This window comes from Triturus cristatus, chromosome 12 (assembly GCF_964204655.1).
Source record: "Triturus cristatus chromosome 12, aTriCri1.1, whole genome shotgun sequence".
Taxonomy (NCBI): Eukaryota; Metazoa; Chordata; class Amphibia; order Caudata; family Salamandridae; genus Triturus; species Triturus cristatus.
This window is the reverse complement of record NC_140595.1, coordinates 158,488,559-158,506,007: the sequence shown is the minus strand read 5'-3', so window position 1 is coordinate 158,506,007 and position 17,449 is coordinate 158,488,559. Positions and strand designations below refer to the sequence as shown.

Here is a 17,449-nt window from a genome sequence, read left to right as displayed (position 1 = left end):
CTACGACGAGCTTGAGGCTCTTATGCAGCACCTCCCCGAAAAACACAAACGCAAGGCTCATGACCTGATACAGGAGGGTAAACTAATTACTAACACCTCCATTAAGTGTGCCCTCGATGCAGCTGACACTGCTTCTAGAGCCATAAATACTAGTGTCCTGCTTCGTCGTCATGCCTGGCTCAGGATCTCAGGGTTCAAGCCTGAAGTCCAGGCGTCCATACTAAATCACCCCTTTGACCAACAAACTCTCTTTGGGCCAAAGGTGGACGAAGCATTAGAAAAAATGAAAAAGGACACAGACACAGCAAAGTCTATGGGGGCACTACAATCACAGGCCCCTAAACGCTCCTTTCGACGCTCATCCTTTCGTAGCACAGGCAGAGGCTACTCCACCGATAGCGCCTCTACCTCCTACAAGTCCCCTCCTCAAAATACCTTTTCAAAGGGCTACCAAAGGGGTGGTTACAGAGGCAACAACAATAAGGGCAGGGGCAAAACTAACACCACCCGTTCTGCAACCCCGCCCGCACAATGACTTCCCTTCGCTCCCCCCAGACCATCCCACTCCGGTCGGGGGCAGACTACAAAACTTTATCCACGCATGGGAATCCATAACATCGGACAAATGGGTGACACAAATTATTCGGTCAGGGTACTGTCTCGAGCTAACATCTACCCCACCCAATATTCCACCAAGGCACCGTCCAATGTCTCAAGAACATTCCACACTGCTCAAACAGGAGGTGCTCTCCCTCCTCCAAAAACACGCTATAGAGCAGGACCCCGTCAATCAGCAAAATCTAGGGGTCTACTCTCTGTATTTCTTAATACCAAAGAAAGACGGGACCCTGAGGCCCATTCTGGACCTCCGGCCTCTAAATGCGTACATACATTCAGACCATTTCCACATGGTCACCCTACAACAAGTCCTCCCGCTCCTCTGTCAGGGAGACTTTCTCACTACCTTGGATCTGAAAGACGCATACTTTCACATTCCAATACACCCTTCTCACAGGAAGTACCTCAGGTTTGTGGTGGACGGTCAGCATTACCAATTCACGGTTCTCCCCTTCGGGGTCACCACCGCACCACGGGTGTTTACCAAATGCCTAGCAGTTGTAGCAGCACACCTCAGGCGTCAACATATTCACGTCTTCCCTTACTTAGACGACTGGCTCATAAAAGCCGCGTCCTACAACCAATGTGTGCAACATACCAACAGCACCATTCAACTGCTCCACCGGCTAGGCTTCACGGTGAACTACCAAAAGTCCCACCTCCTACCATCTCACACAAAGCAATATCTCTGGGCCACTATAGACACCTCCAAAGGTATTACCTATCCAAACTCAGCCAGAATCGCAAGCAAACAAGCCTTGCGCAAAACATTCCTTCCTCAACACTCTCTTCCAGCAAGAGTGTTTATGAAGCTCATAGGAATGATGGCGTCTTGCATTTTCATAGTGCCCCATGCAATACTCCACATGCGTCCACTTCAAGAGTGCCTAGCACGACAGTGGAACCAGGCCCAGGGTCAGCTGACGGATCTGGTGTTGGTGGACGGCCGCACCCATCACTCTCTGCAGTGGTGGAACACCACAAACCTTTCCAAAGGGCGGCCGTTCCTGGACCCGGTTCCTCGGGTGATTCTAACAGCGGACGCATCGCTCTCCGGCTGGGGAGCACACCTCTTACACCTCACAATGCAAGGTCTATGGACGCCACAGCAAAAGTCGCTCCACATCAACCATCTGGAGCTCTTGGCGATCTTTCTAGCCCTAAAATCTTTTCAAAAACAGATTTCGGACAAAGCAGTCCTCATTCGCACAGACAACATGACTGCAATGTATTATATCCAAAAACAGGGGGGGACACACTCTCCCCAGCTCTCCCGCTTAGCCCAGAGCATATGGAGATGGGCAATTCCCCAAAACATCTTTCTCCTGGCACACCACGTTCCAGGCGTACAAAACACCATGGCAGATCTGCTCAGCAGACAAACGCAACAACAACTACACGAATGGGAACTGCATCCACAAGTTCTTCACCCATTCTTCCAAAAGTGGGGGCATCCTCAGATAGACCTCTTCGCCACCCACGAAAACAAAAAATGCCCAAGCTTCGCCGCCAGATACCCACACCCATTGTCCAAAGGCAATGCGATATGGATGAACTGGTCAGGCAAATTTGCATACCCCTTTCTACCTCTCCCGCTAATTCCATTAGTGGTAAGGAAGCTACAACAGCACTCCCTCACAATCATTCTGGTAGCTCCAACATGGGCCAGGCAGCCGTGGTACACCACACTACTACAGCTCTCAGTGGTACCACATCAAAAACTGCACCTATCCCCATGCCTCCTAACTCAGAACCATGGAGAAATCAGGCACCCGGACCCAGCTCAGCTCAACCTTGCGATCTGGCTCCTGAAATCTTAGAATTTGGATACCTTAACCTTCCCCCTGATTGCATGAACATTATCATGGAAGCCAGACGTCCTACCACTAGAGCATGCTATGCCGCAAAGTGGAAAAGATTTGTAGTTTACTGCCGTAACAATACAATCAACCCTTTAGATGCATCCATACAGCACATCATATGCTATCTGCTCCATCTTCACAGGTGTAACCTGGCATATTCATCCATACGCCTACACCTAGCAGCGATTGCTGCTTATCTACAAAACAGACAGCATTTATCACTGTTCAGAGTGCCTGCTATTAAAGCCTTTATGGAAGGCCTTAAACGAGTAATTCCTCCCAGGGCACCACCTTCCCCTGTATGGAATCTAAATGTAGTTCTTACACGGCTAATGGGTCCACCCTTCGAACCAATGCATAAATGTGAGCTACAGTTCCTCACCTGGAAAACAGCTTTCCTCGTAGCTATCACTTCCCTTAGAAGGGTTGGTGAAATACAAGCGTTCACTATACAGGAACCCTTCCTACAAATACATCACAGCAAGGTCATACTTCGTACAAATCCGAAGTTTCTGCCCAAGGTCATTTCCCCCTTCCATCTCAATCAATCGGTGGAATTACCTGTCTTTTTCTCGCAACCTCAATCTGTTGCAGAAAGGGCCTTACACACACTTGATGTTAAGAGGGCTTTACTGTACTACATACAAAGAACGCAACCTTTCAGGAAGACTAAACAATTGTTCGTTTCCTTCTCTCCACCACATAAAGGCAACCCCATCTCCAAATCAGGGATAGCTAGTTGGATTGTAAAGTGCATACAAATTTGCTATCAAAAGGCAAAAAGAACATTATCTGTTCCACCTAAAGCCCACTCTACTAGAAAGTTAGGGGCTTCTATGGCTTTTCTAGGGAACATACCCTTAGATGACATCTGCAAAGCAGCCACATGGTCAACACCGCACACCTTCACAAAACATTACTGTGTAGATGTGCATTCCAAGCAGCAAGCTAGTGTGGGCCAGGCTGTACTAAAGACACTTTTTCAAACTGCTGCAACGGATACCGGTGGTCGCCGCTAAGGTTGGGTACTGCTATATAATCTATGCTAAGTGTACAATCTGCAGCTCATATGCCTCGAACGGAATATGCTACTTACCAGTATGCATCTGTTCTTGGCATGTAGAGCTGCAGAGTTGTACACGCCCACCCGCCTCCCCGGCTACCTGTATCCGTTCCAGTCCATCTTATTTAGATACAACACACATGGGTTTCTCACTGTTATTACTACGCTCCATCATCTCCCTGATGGCGAAAAACAATCTGAGGATGGAGCCGAAGCCCATGCGCAGTACGGACCGAAGGAGGAGTCACCGAACTCGTGACTTCCAAAGACTGTCCAAAGAACAAAAACAAACTGCAAACATCCGGGCCCAACACCAGATGGCGATCTATGCTAAGTGTACAACTCTGCAGCTCTACATGCCAAGAACAGATGCATACTGGTAAGTAGCATATTCCTTACCCCCCAATGGGATCTTAATTTAGGTTTAACCTATTTGATATGTTCCCCTTTGAAACTAAGACCTAACCTGGACATCTGTCAGGCTGCTACGTGGGCTTCTTTGAATATTTTTACGAAACACTACTGCCTTGACAGGGCTGTCGTGATGGGCACTTTGCCTATTCGGTCCTTCAGGATTTTTTTGTTGTGCGCCAATTTACAGACCCACCTCTGGGGAGGTATTGCCTTGTTACCTTTTCTAAGGGAAGGAATATGTGGATACATGTCTCTATCAGATGAACATGTTACTACCTTTAGTAATGCCTTATCTGGAAAAGATTCTATCTAGTCACTGATTCCTTAATGACCCTCTCATCGTCCCCGTTCTGCAAACTGGACTTTTCAACTTAGAAAGATAATTGTACTCCCTTATAATCTGCACACTGCTTTCACAGCCTTCTGACGTGGTTCTGTGCTTCTGGTGCGAAAATATTCACATAAAAAAACAGATTTTAGTGCGATGGGGTGGCGCCACACATCTCACATCTGGGATGGATGATGCCGATAATGCGACGACTGCCGCCACCTACCGGCGCCCAGCGGGTGCTGTTCGATATTTTCCGGTGCCAGTCTGACACCAGCAAAATATTTTAAGGTAAGAAATCTGCAACTAGATAGATAATCTTTACTAGATAGGATAGGACATAACCAGAGGTAAGTTACTGGTTCTTCTTCAACAAGGTCCCCTGCTTGCCATTTTTGAAGGTAAATGTAACTTGTTACTGTTGGGCCTTGGGCCGAAAGGTATTAATTGTACTGTCTTCATTTTTCCATTACAGGGGTATCTTCCCCCTACTAAAAATGGTGCTGAGCCAAAGCGACCAAGCCAGCCAATCAAAATATCTCCACTCATAAGACTCACGTCAAATCTTCCTAATACCATTGTGGTCAACTGGTCGTCTGAGTTTGGCAGAGTAAGTGCTGAGATGAATATCCAAATTTCCATTATTATCTGATGTTTTCTCAGAAAGGTCACGCAATGCTCTTCTTACTATGACGCTTTGCAGAACATAAATATGGAACAGGGATGAACAAATTATGGATGAGGAAAAAGGCAAATTATGGTGTGTGTTGTAGTATAAAAAAGAATTGTGTGAAACATTTTGTGATTATTTTTTGTTGCAGTTTAAGAATTGAAGGTATTGAAAGTGAATCACAAAGTTTTAGAAAATTGCATTGGCTCAGCAGATGCTATTTACAAACAGATATTATTTTTTCCTGTGTGAAGGCATGGGAACACTGTACGTTTTACATTCCCACTTCGAGTTAAATGGCACTTAATAAAAAGCGAATGTACTTGTCAGATATTTTTAAAAGTCACATATTTATAACCAAGAATCCCAGAGCTAAAACACTCTAATAAGGGCGTACATAACTACAAATTATTGTGGAGTATGGATATTGTAGGACAAATCATTGACACATTGAAAAACATTGAAAAATCAACCAAAGAAAAATAAGTAATGTAAAAACTGCAAATATTGGGTTAGGAACCAAATTTGTGGAGCATAAGGGTTGTTTGGAACTGTAAAAAGTACTTTGAGTCTTTAATGTTGGAGTTTATGATGCTATTCAGTGTTACTGAGTAGAGGGTGCTCAGAATGTACCTAAACGGATTATGGTTGTTGGCTGATGGAGTTGACTTTAGAGAGTTAGTTCCTTCCCAAAAAGGATACTGAAATAGCAAATTAACAGAACAATTTTAAAAAATTGTTTTATTTCAGCTTATGACAAGAGATCTGTCCCTCAACAAGGTTTCTTCATTATGCATCGGACTTTTTGTTCAACTTTGTCATTCCAACTCAGGTGATATAAAGGCCATAGGTGTGCACAAAGCTATAAAGCAAATGATACATTTGATAAAATTAGCAAAAACATTGCTTAAAAAAGAGAACAATGAGAACCTCAAAACACTAAGAATATATAGCATAAGGAGGAAGATAACAAAGCATATTTATGGGTATGAAATGCTTGTTTTCTGTGGGCCTAACTGCTGTGTAATAAATCAGACCTAATATATAGACCACAAGTGCATGTCTACCACTCTTAAGCATCGATCAGAGATAAGCAAGAATATTTGTCTGAAGCCGTATCTTTGATTTAGTGGAGTAGGACCTGAGTGAAATAAGAGAAGAATATGGTAGCGTCTCCTGAAGAATATGGGAAAACTGCCCTATTCTCCTACTGCAATTTTCCTCCTTCTTCTGCTGTTTCGGACATGGCTATCTGGGTACATCTCCTGGCAACTCAAAAACAGATATTGCATTGTTTAGTGAAGGAAACCAACTCAGTGCATTTACTCAAGTGCATGAAAGAAATGTGCACCTCCTCACCTGAAGGACTACTGTCAGAATTGGTAGAGTCTTCTCCTTAACCGTCTTCTTCCAAAGCAAGATGGAACACTAAGACTCCTCCTGAACCTGTGAACTCTGAAGTGCTATGCCCCAATCTGTATTTAGGGATGACAACTCTGCACAAAGCGATTCCTGTGTTAGACCAAGAATGGTCTTGACGTTTGATAACCCTCACCTTCAAGGATGTCTCCTTCTGTATTCCAGTGCTTGTGGTTTCTTACAGGTGCCTATGTTAGTGGCAAACATTATCAGTACATGGGTTCCTCAGTTCGGATAAAGTCTGATTCAAGAGTGTTTACCAAATGTTTGTTTGAGGTGGTGGCTCATTTATGAAACCTAATCCATTTAAGTATAGCCATATCTGGAAGAGTGGTTGGAGAAAGGTCAGACTTTCGTCTATGATAAGACTAGTCAAAGGCAACTATTCAATTGAATCCACAGTGCTTTACCATTGTTGTTTTAAAGTCACACCCTCCTCCACTACCAATGCAGAATTTCCTTGGGGATAGTTGGAATTTCGCAAAAGTAGGTTCAAGCATTGCTTGTGATTCCCGTTACATACCATATAGTCTCTGCTTGTAAGGAAAGTGATGTCAGGAGGGGAGGAGGGTGGGGGAAGGAATTGTGGCTTATATAGTTCTAGAACCCAGAACAGGCAGCATGTGCGCCAAGTCCAGAATTCACATCAGTCGTCACATACAGGCAAGTTATGGGAACGCCTAGTGTTGGTAACGCTCAGGTCTGAGCACAGGCTTCAAAGGTGGAATAATCAAATTTGCTTTGCTATGCAGAGTTATAGCTGCTAGGGATGTTAAATGCAGATACCTCCAAGGAAGGATGGGGACCACCAATTCAAGACCAGTGCAGAGAAAGTGCCCCCCTAAAGAGAATCAACCACAGATCAGCCCGTGAAGAGAGTCACCTTGGTGCAAGTAGCATTTGACTTACCTGTTTCACAATAACCGGTTGTTCTGTAGTAGAGGATCTCTGTGTATAGTCATAATCTAGTGAATAGTCCCGCCCATGTGCGTGGACCCCGGAGCAATAAAAAATAATCTCTAAAGGTGACAAATCATGCAGACCTGCATACACCTTTAAGAGAGAATTTAATTTAAAGACAGATAATGCAGCCTATACCCACAGGCTACACTGTCCAGTACTTCAACTAGAATTCCACCAACATCCACAAACAGCACTGCCTGTCTAGTTTTTCTCCCCATAGGAAAAAACCCTGCCTCTACCAGCAAAAGCCTCTGGAATGATAGAGAGGAAGGAGTGGACAGACAAGCCCCATAGGCTGCCATTATGTGGCTTAAAACAGGATACTGTGCCTTTAAGAAAACTTTCCAGGTTTCCAGAACTTTCCCCAGTATCCCAGAATGCCCAGCAGGTCCCATTTACTTTGTTCTTTTTTCCGGCTCCTGCTAGCAGGACCCTGGATCAGTGAGCTCTCCCCTTTTCAAGGTTTTTTTTGGAGATTTTGTCAATTTTTTGTCACTTTTTCAAGTGCTTAGTAGCTGGTACTGTCAACATGCCTGGCTTGTTCGACAAGTGCCCGGAATGTGGTAGAAAGAAGGCTAAAACTGATCCACACGAGGTGTGTATAGGTTGCCTTCCCCAGTCCCACGTGCCTGAAAACTGTACCATCTGCCACTCGTTCTCAGCCAGGACCCTGAGGGACAGAATGAAAATCAGGCTTCAAGTTCTGTAAGAGAGAAGACTGAAGGCACCAGGTGGGTCTGGAGGGGCTGATTTGGCCCATACTGAGGCCTCTGGGGGGCTCCCCAGGGGCAGGAAGACCAGTAAGCGCTCCCACTCCCCGTCGACGTCGAGGAGGATGACCACCGTCTGTTCGCCGTCTCCCCAGGGCTCTGGGGAGAAGCGGCATCGACGTCGAGGGACCTGAATAGGCCGCCGTCGACTACATCGGCATCGTCGGCGACGACGCCGTCTTCGGCGCCGTCCAGCAGTCGGCGTCGAGATCGGACCCGGCGTCGGCGCTCGCCGTCGAGGGGAGATCGCCGTTCGCCGTCGATGAAGAGGAGACGGTCGACGCCGCCGCCGAAGAGGAGATCGACGTCGAGACGCTCGAGGTCGAGGCGATCGCCGTCGACGCACCGGTCGCCGTCGAGGCGGAGGTCGCCGTCGAGGCGAAGATCGACGTCGAGGAGAAGGTCGACGTCGAGGAGAAGGTCGACGTCGAGGAAGAGAGAGTCACCGGAATCGGTGTACTCTGTGGTGTATACGCCCCCTCGGATGCCTCCGTCACCGCCTCCTCTCCCACCACCTCCGACTCCTCCTCCACCGCCACCACCAACGCCACCTCCTCCACCTCCACCACCGCCACCTCCACCGCCACCACCGCCTCCACAGCCGAGGACACTGCCTCCGCCGCCCCCACCTCGGTCGCTGCCACGCACTCCAGTGGGACCGCCGCCGGTTCCCCCGCGGTCGGTTTCCCTTCCGAGGTACCCGACTCCGCCGCAGGGGACCCCGAAGCCACGACGCCTGCGGTCGCCGGGACCGGCTAGACCGGCGGACAGGCCGAAGCCGAAGAGGTCGTGCTCCCGCTCTCACAGGAGGAGAAGGTCACGGAGCCGTGGACGGTCATCGTCGGACTCAGGACGACGCCGTAGGAGGCACAGGTCCAGGTCACACACGCGCTCCTCGACCAGAGACTTTTCCCCGACGCTGTCGGACTCACCGGGGACTAGGGTGTCTCCGGTGGACGACTTGGTCTCTTTCCAAGAGGTGCTGTTGAGAGGGGCAGCAAAGTTGGGTATCACGGTGACGGTTCCAACACCCACGACGTCCGAGATATTCCAGTTACTTCACAAGAAACATCTGTCTCGCCCTCTACTGCCTCTTGTACCAGGACTGGTGGAACCCGCGTTGGAGCTGTTCCTCACTCCCGCGATGACGAAGGCCGCCCCCTCCAGGCTCATGAAAAGGTATAGGGCCCCGGAGTCGGACCCTACCTTTTTGAGAGTGGACCCGAAGCCGGATTCGGTCATCGTGACTGCGGCGAGGAAACAACATGCGACCGCACCTTCGTCGACGGTCCCGCCTGACAAGGAAAGCCGCTGGCTGGACTCTGCGGGCAGGAAGGTGTGTGGGACCGCCGCCACTACCATGAAGGCGGCGAGTGCAGGGGCTTTGTTAGGCCGTTACGACCGGGCCCTGTGGGAGTCCCTGCAGCAGTATGCGGACCTACTGCCCCGGGATAAGAAGGAGGACTTCTTGGAGACAGTGCGCGAAGGCATGCTGGTTTCTAACCAGGTGATCGGCGCAGCGGCGGATGTATCCTTGCTGGCCGCCCACGCTTACTGTCATGGCGTTCACCAGAGGCGGCATTCGTGGCTGCGCCTGACGTCCCTCAAGCCAGAGGCGCAGCAAAGAGTGGCCAACCTGCCCTTCTCGGGGGAAACCCTGTTCGGGAAACATGCGGACGATGAGATGGCCCGCATGAAGGCGGAGGCGGAAACCCTGACGGCCGTTGGGTTGGAGAAGGCCGAGAAGAAGAAGCGCCCGTTCCAGAGGCGGTTCGGGTCTTCGGGCAGAGGGCGTGGGCAGGGTTCGGGACAGCAGCAGCAACAACAGCAGCAGTTCCGCAAGCCCTTCCAGAAGTGCCAGAGGGGTAGAGGAGGCCAGCAGGCTACTACCACTACCAAGGGCCCGGCCGGGTCTCGGCCCTGAGCGGCTACTTCCCCCTCAACCGTTACCCACTCCAGTGGGGGGAAGCATTTCCGGCAGAGAGGAGAAAAATTACTCAGGACAAGTGGGTGCTGAATATTGTTTGCAATGGATACAGTCTTCGGTTTATCAGCCCGCCTCCAGCGATTCCGCCGGTCAGCTCTCGATTCCAGCTGAGAGAGCTCCAGGCGGAGGCAGACATCTTGTTGAGAAAAAAGGCGGTAGAAGAGGTACCTCTGTCTCAAAGGGGAAGAGGTCTGTACTCTCGGTTCTTCCTCGTTCGCAAGAAGGACAAGAACGAGTTCAGGCCCATTCTGGATTTGCGACAGGCAAACAAATGGATTCGCAGAGAGAAGTTTCGCATGCTATCGTTGCACCAGATTTACCCTCAGCTGCAACGGGGAGACTGGCCCTGTGCCATAGATCTACAGGATGCGTACTTCCATGTGCCCATAGCGAGGAAGCACAGGAAGTTCCTGCGATTCCAAGTCGGCGCCAATCACTATCAATACACAGTACTGCCATTCGGGCTAAAGTCTTCTCCCAGGACCTTCTCGAAGTGCATGGCGGTGGTGGCGGCACACCTGCGGAGGAACAAGGTGTTTGTCTACCCGTATCTGGACGATTGGCTGATCAAGGCTTCATCCTTCTCGGAAGCACAAGATCACTTCCGATGGACGTGCGCTCTCTTACACAAGCTGGGGTTACACGTCAACATGTCCAAATCGGTCACGACTCCGGTCCAGTGCATACAGTACCTGGGGGCCTCCATCGATACGCGGTCAGCAAGCGTGTCTCCTTCGGAGGAGAGACGGTTATCACTCCTTCGGAAGGCTCAGGACCTCAGGACTGCTCCATCGACGACAGTGAGGAAGGTGTCTTCTCTACTGGGATCGATGGCCTCATGTATCTTCCTCACGCCTCATGCACGGCTACACATGAGACCACTGCAGGAGTGCTTGGAGGATCAGTGGGATCAGAGGACAGGCTCTTGGGACGACAAGATACGACTGTCGGTGCATGCTCTTCAATCTCTGAAGTGGTGGTGTTCGGCGGAAAACCTCCTCAAGGGGGTTCCCTTCCACAAGGACATTCCCACGACGAGTGTAGTGACGGATGCTTCTCTCCAGGGCTGGGGAGCGCATTCCGGGGACTTGCAGATTCAAGGAAAGTGGTCTCCTCTGGAATCTACGTACCACATCAATTTCCTGGAACTCAGATCTGTCTTCCTGGCACTGAAGGCCTTCCTTCCGTCCTTCCAGACCAACTCGCTGCTGATACAGACGGACAATACAACCACGATGTATTACCTCAACAAGCAGGGGGGGTCGAGATCGCGCACTCTGTCACAGGAGGCGCAGGCGATCTGGCGCTGGCCCGAGGACTGACGATTACGGCCACGCATCTGCCAGGGGTGCAGAATGCTCAGGCGGACGCCTTGAGCAGGCTGATTCAGGAAAACCACGAATGGGTCATAAACGACAAAGTACTAGGAGAAGTCTTCGCAAGGTGGGGGACTCCAGACGTATGTCTGTTCGCCACCGCCGAAAACAGCAAATGCCGAGACTTCGCATCCAGGTACTACCAGCGGGGGACGCTGGGGAATGCGCTATGGATCGATTGGTCGAACAGCTTTCTGTACGCTTTTCCACCCATTCCCCTGATTCCGGCGGTGCTCATCAAGCTGTCCCAGTCCAGGGCGCGGATGATCCTGATCGCCCCGGAGTAGCCCAGGCAGTGGTGGTTCACGGACCTTCTTCACCGGTCTCTCCTTCCTCACATGCGGTTGCCGTGCAGGCCGGACCTTCTCACGAAGTTCGGGGGGCGGATGGTGCACCCCAACTTCTCGTCTTTGAGTTTGGCGGCATGGCTCCTGAAATAGTGCAATATGGCCATCTGAATCTACCAGACGAGTGTATGGACATTCTGAAGGAGTCTAAGCGACCTTCCACTAGGACATCCTATGCTTACAAGTGGAAGAGGTTCTGTATCTGGTGTAAGTCCAAGAACTTTGATCCGACAACATGCAAGGAAGATGTCATCCTTCCATACCTTTTACATCTGGCGCAGTCTGGCCTTAATTTCCATTCCATTAAGGTTCATCTGGCTGCTTTGACTGCTTACAGGAAATGCCCTTCACAGACTTCCTTCTTTCAGATCCCTGTGGTCAAGGATTTTTTGGAAGGCTTGAAGAAAGTGTTTCCTCCCGTCAGACTTCCCTCGCCTTCCTGGGACTTGAACGTGGTGCTGTCCAGACTGATGAAGGAGCCTTTTGAACCCATTCACAAGGCTTCATTGCAGCACCTATCCTGGAAGGCGGCGTTCCTAGTGGCCATCACATCGGCCCGTAGGGTGAGTGAACATCAGGCATTATGTTGTCAAGAACCTTATACTGTATTTCATGCTGCTAAGGTTGTGATGCGTACTCACCCTAAATTTCTTCCTAAGGTTATCTCTGACTTTCATGTCAACCAGACTATAACTTTACCTACGTTCTTTCAGAATCCCTCTTCGCCAGCGGAAAGGTCTCTCCATTCCCTGGATGTTCGGAGGGTGTTGAAATTTTATCTGGATAAGACCAAGGATATTCGTAGGTCTGACCAATTGTTTGTTAATTATGGCTCAGTCAGGACTGGTCTTGCGACCTCTAAGCAGTCCATTTCTCGGTGGATTGTGTCCTGCATACAATTGTGTTATCAAAAGGCTAATAAGACCTTAGGGGGTAATCCTAAGGCTCATTCCACCAGGGGCAAAGCTGCCACGACGGCTTTGCTGCGTAATGTTCCGATTGCGGAAATCTGCAAGGCGGCCACTTGGAAGTCGGTCCATACCTTTGCTGCGCATTACTGTCTGGACACGGATGCCAGGGCAGATGCTCAGGTTGGGCAGGCTTCGCTGCGAAATCTGTTCGCACAGTAGTGGTAGTGTCTTGTGTGTTCTCCACCGCTTTTGTTGTGTGGGGATGGGCTTGCCATTCTATTCACTAGATTATGACTATACACAGAGATCCCCTACTACAGAAGGAGTAGTTTCTTTTCTGTAACTCCAGTTCTGTAGTAGGGGTATCTCTGTTATAGTCATAAGCGCCCGCCCTCCTCCCCGGTGGAGAGATACTTATTCATGTGTAGAATGCTACAGGTCTGGCGTGCTACGCCTTCAAAAAGAACTGAAAGTAAATGGGACCTGCTGGGCATTCTAGGATACTGGGGAAAGTTCTGGAAACCTGGAAAGTTTTCTTAAAGGCACAGTATCCTGTTTTAAGCCCCATAATGGCAGCCTATGGGGCTTGTCTGTCCACTCCTTCCTCTCTATCATTCCAGAGGCTTTTGCTGGTAGAGGCAGGGTTTTTTCCTATGGGGAGAAAAACTAGACAGGCAGTGCTGTTTGTGGATGTTGGTGGAATTCTAGTTGAAGTACTGGACAGTGTAGCCTGTGGGTATAGGCTGCATTATCTGTCTTTAAATTAAATTCTCTCTTAAAGGTGTATGCAGGTCTGCATGATTTGTCACCTTTTAGAGATTATTTTTTATTGCTCCGGGGTCCACGCACATGGGCGGGACTATTCACTAGATTATGACTATAACAGAGATACCCCTACTACAGAACTGGAGTTACAGAAAAGAAACTACTGCATATACACAGCCAACAAGACAGCCAAGTCTTATTTATAGACACATGCAAGCATGCTGTTGCTGATCACTACCAACCACGTTTACTTTAGTCCACCATAAAAAACTGAAATGACTGCATAGAATAGTTTGCTTTGAGCGGACAAGACTAATCCTAATACCGAACAGTAACCAATAACACTGAACTAACCATTAACTTTGGCTTTCGGAGCAGGATGCTGTCTGATGTAAAGCGCTTCGACGCTTCATCAGGGTTAGTAAGCGCTATATAAATGCAGTTACACTTACAGTCGCCATTAATAGCCAAGAAAATTGAGACAGTGCTCGGTGCAAACATGTGTAGCCTCTTGGGACATGTGCCAGGAATACGTAACAGTTATTTTGACTTCTTAAACAAGTTCTGATATTGCAATACCAGCACTAGATTGCAACAAAATATATTGCAGTTGAATCAATAATAGAACATTCTGTAAACTGACGTTTGCAAGGACGCCGCATTTTCGTTTGTGAATTTAGAAGTGCAGGGTTTGTAATTTAACCTGTTGCACACATTCAAAACTAACTGTTGTTCGGATGACCCAAAATAGAATTTCGACATGCTTCCATCCTTTCCAATTGGTTGATTTGCAACCCCAGGGCTGATGTCACTCAAGGCATATATTTGTTCTATCAGTTAAAAGTTTAGAAGTCTCTATTTTTAAATGATTGGAAAGTCAAGGCTTTATTGAAAGGCCAACAGTAATGTGTAATCCTCTCCTAAAAGGTGCTTACCTTCATTTGTAGTCTGTTAGGTTGATAATTGAAGTCTTATGGATCTCAGACTTCCTTCATCTGTCACCTCTGTATTACTGGCACCAGACTGTAAACGGCTTTGGCTGCTGGTTTCATTGAACCGCTGCCTCTGTCATACTATCTAATGCCCTACTGTATTTACCTATCTCTCTGACTCCTCTTTTCGAACCCATTTTTGCCTTATCACTCTGGTACAACGACCTCGTAGGACTCCCACTGACTCCCCATCTTTATCAGCTGACCTTTTCTCTCGGGCCCAGCCGCTTACTAAGCCATTTTGTGTCTAATTCCAGTGCACACACGATTATTGTAGTGTATATTTTGTCACCAGTACAGCCTCGGAGGCACAACCAACCGCTCAGCCTGGGTAGACAAGAATGCATGCTGTATGTTGCTAATCCAAGTTAGGTTTGTGCCTGAAGATTAGACTGGGTGGGCTGGTGCAGATAGAGGAAGTCCTTAGCAACTTGAACGATTATAGGTTTGTAGGGGCACTGACTTGATATCCCTTTTCTCTTCCTGGTCTGTGCACAGAATAAAGGGGCACACACAATTTAATAACATAAGGTGAAAGTGGCACATGCCTCCAGGAGGTGATGCCCCTTGGGTACACTGATTCAGTAATGCAGAGTCGTATTTTTATGTTGAATTTTCAGTAATTGTAGTAAATTGAATGCCAGGTGTGTATCATGCTTTTTAAGAGAGCCTACAATGCATTATAATTCCCCAGTGGCTCGCTGATTCTTTTGAAACTAAGTACTTTACAAGCGTAGTCTCTCCCTTGGCAGTTCTATACATAGAGTATGATAGGGTCACAGTTTCTTAAACAGCCATAGACTTTTTGACTTAAGATAAAGAAATCTTCCTCTTCCTTAGGAATAGTCTCCACTATAGGCCCATCAAGAAAACTTTAATAAAGAGTTTGTTTGGTTTAAGTAAACATTAATACATTCAACAGACTTTCATTATGCAAGTTATATACACATTTAAAAAAAAATCATAAATAGTGATCATAAAAACTAGGCAAGATTACTGAAGGAAATCAACATTTACTGGGTGGTCACCCCGATTTTTCATCTTTTGCTAGACCCTATATTTTTTGCTGGCTTTAGAACTCTGTGAACTTTACTCCTGGTAAGTAGGAGTAAAACTGCCTGTGAACCCCCTTTAAACATGGTTGAATTGGCCTAATCCTAATTGTCATATTAAACTTGTCCCTAATCTGTGATGTCGAAAGTTCACCCATGGCCAGTAAGTTCCATGCTACTAGTGGTCTGCTGGACCTATTGTGCCATCCACTACAGTGGCAGGACACACATGAATTTCAAGCCAACCCTGTGTAGCTTGACTGCTGCATACCCTTCAGTGCTACCTGTCAAAATAACTATTTTGGATAGGAATATAACCCTTCCTTTTAAATATTAATAAGTCAATCAATCAGTAAATTTGTAGAGTACTATGCGTCACCCATGAACATTTCCAGGCACTGGCAGGGTCCAGTTGATTAGCCGAATGGCCAGGGACTTTTGGAACTCTGGAAGAGATACAAAGGTTCTTAGATGAAAAGGTATCTCATTCCATGTTGTCGCTGCTAGGTAGGAAAGGGAGTGACCGTCACATCTGCTACATCGGATGCAGGGGTGAGAAAGAGATGCGGAGCGGAGGTGTCTGGTGGGCTAATGGAAGTTCAGGCGGTGGTTCAATAAGCAGGTCCGCAGTTGTGTAGGGCCTTGTATGCATAGGTCAGGAGCTTGAACTGGCATCTCTTCTGTACAGGGAGCCAGTGGTTTGCTTTGAGGTAGGCGGTGATGTGGGTTTGTCTAGGGAAATTCAGGATGAGTCTGACTGCGGCGTTCTGAATGGTCTGTAGTCGTCGCAGGTGAGGTGCGCTCCTGCTTAGAGAGCATTGCTGTAGTCTAGTTGGCTGGAGATGAGGGTCCGGGTGATGGTGCGTCTTGAGCTTTAGGGTATCCATTTGAATTTCTTACAAAGCATGCGGAGGATGAAGAAGTAGGAAGGGGAGCCAGAGATGACCCGAATCGTCATGGTTAGCTTGTTGTCCAGAATGATGCCTAGGTCCCTAGTGTGGTTTGTGTAGATAGGAGTAGGTCTTAGGGCCTGCAGGATGTGTCCCAAGAGGAGCTTAGGTTTCGGAAAATCGGTACCTATGTCTTGTCCGTGTTGAGCTTCATCCAGTTGGTGGTTTCTTTGATGCAGTTGTGGCAGTTAGTATTGATGTTGGTGGTGTTTTCAGAGTGGGAGCATGAGTTGTGTCTCGCAGGCATAGGATATGATGTTGAGTCCGTGGATTTTATCGATGCTGTCTCAAGGTGTCATATAAGTGTTGAAGAAGGTGGGGCTGAGTGAGCACCCTTAGAGCACTCCACAGATTAATTCCTTGGGTTCGGAGGTGAGGGCGGACTTTTTGCATTTTTACAGTGAGGGAAGAAGCGATCCATCAGAGAGCGACTTCTTGGATGCCTATGTTGTGCAGCCTTGTGATGAGTGTGTGGTGGAAGACCTTATCAAAGGCTTCAGAGAGATCTAAGAGGATCAGAGCCTCGGTCTCTCCTCCATAGCATAGGGCTTGGATGTCGTCGGTAGCTGTAATGAGGGCTGTCTTGGTGCTGTGGTTGCTGTGGAATCTGGATTGGGAGGAGTGGGGCGAGCTGGTTCCATGCAGTTAGTCGGATGTCTGTGGTGGTAGCGAAGTCGTTGTATTGCTTGCCGAAGCCGGTGGACTTTGGCTGGGTTTTTCTGTTGTGGAAGTTTCTGTGGATGTGGATGTTGATAGTCTTGTTGTGGAAGAAGCTTGCAATGATGTCCAAGAGTTCCTGTGCCAGGGTAATGTTGTTTGTTGCAGCTGAGGGGTGGGAGAATTCTTTGACAATGTTGAAGAGTTCTTTGCTGTTTATTGGAGCTTGATTCACCACTTTCTAGGCCTTGTACCCAACATGATAGGGTGAATGGTATTTAAAAGTGTGACATTGAAAATTAATA

At 48.1% G+C, this 17,449-nt stretch overlaps 1 protein-coding gene across 2 annotated transcripts in view; it reads left to right on the top strand.

The window, feature by feature from the left end:
• The window catches only part of PIAS3 (protein inhibitor of activated STAT 3), a 291,739-nt gene that overhangs the window by 183,116 nt on the left and 91,174 nt on the right, over positions 1-17,449 (top strand). For both annotated transcript variants that reach the window (XM_085639510.1, XM_085639509.1), the window contains exon 6: positions 4,761-4,895. In XM_085639510.1, coding sequence (XP_085495636.1) covers positions 4,761-4,895 — 135 coding nt within the window. The remainder of the gene's footprint in view (positions 1-4,760; positions 4,896-17,449) is intronic.